The 799-nt window shown below is 33.0% G+C and overlaps 1 protein-coding gene across 1 annotated transcript in view; it reads left to right on the top strand.

The window, feature by feature from the left end:
- Window positions 1-799, top strand: part of LOC102671330 (serine/threonine-protein kinase N) — a 35,188-nt gene that overhangs the window by 29,118 nt on the left and 5,271 nt on the right. Inside the window, exons 7-8 of the mRNA XM_006621854.2 lie at window positions 360-611; window positions 684-799. The exon at window positions 684-799 is cut by the window's right edge and continues 5 nt beyond it. Coding sequence (XP_006621917.1) covers window positions 360-611; window positions 684-799 — 368 coding nt within the window. The remainder of the gene's footprint in view (window positions 1-359; window positions 612-683) is intronic.

Below are 799 nucleotides of genomic sequence, written 5' to 3'. Positions count from 1 at the left end.
TTTTTTTTTTTTTTTTTAAATAGTATATATTTTATGTTTCACGATGAAAATTCATTGAAACTATCATAAAGGTTGTGTTTTGTAATATATAAACGTGTGTTAAGTTATATTTATTGAGTACAATATTCCATACTCATTATCTTTTTCTATTTATGATTGTTATAAATTGCTAAAACATTCTGCTGAATATAAAGCATTTATGTAAGCTAACAAATAAATACAATTATTTATGCTGTTAATGCTGTTAATAAATGTTGATTATATTAGTAATCACACTTGAATCAATTATTCCTACCATTATAAAAATTTATTCAAGATTACGTTTCGTTTTTTTTTTATCATCTTTTGAATTACTTCAGGCTCAAGCAAGTCTTGCAGAATCGAGTAGAAAGTTGGATCTGCTGAGATTATCCCTTGAACTCAGAAGGCAAGAATTACCACCTGACAGTGGTACTGCTGCTCAATTGAAGAGAGAATTGGCTAGTGTGCAATCAGCTAGCCCGGTTCCTGTAACTTACACGTCGTTACAACCATTTCGCGGCCCTCTGGAGGGTAAAGCTACGGTGCCTGCTTCGGTTTCAAGATGTGCTGCCGTTACTGGACAATTAGAGGTAATTTAAATAATGATAATCTCGTGTAATCTTTATGCGATGATAAATTAATATATTCACTTGAAATTTTAGGTAAGGTTAATGGGATGTCAAGATCTAGCGGAAGAAGTGCCTGGTCGCACAAGAAGAGAACATCCAGCAAGTCCAGATTTACGCAGTTTTGTTAAAGGAGTTACAGGACGTAGTTC

The sequence above is a fragment of the Apis dorsata genome, unplaced genomic scaffold (genome assembly GCF_000469605.1).
Source record: "Apis dorsata unplaced genomic scaffold, Apis dorsata 1.3 scaffold_642, whole genome shotgun sequence".
NCBI classification, from domain to species: Eukaryota; Metazoa; Arthropoda; class Insecta; order Hymenoptera; family Apidae; genus Apis; species Apis dorsata.
This window is presented reverse-complemented; position numbering and strand designations above follow the sequence as displayed.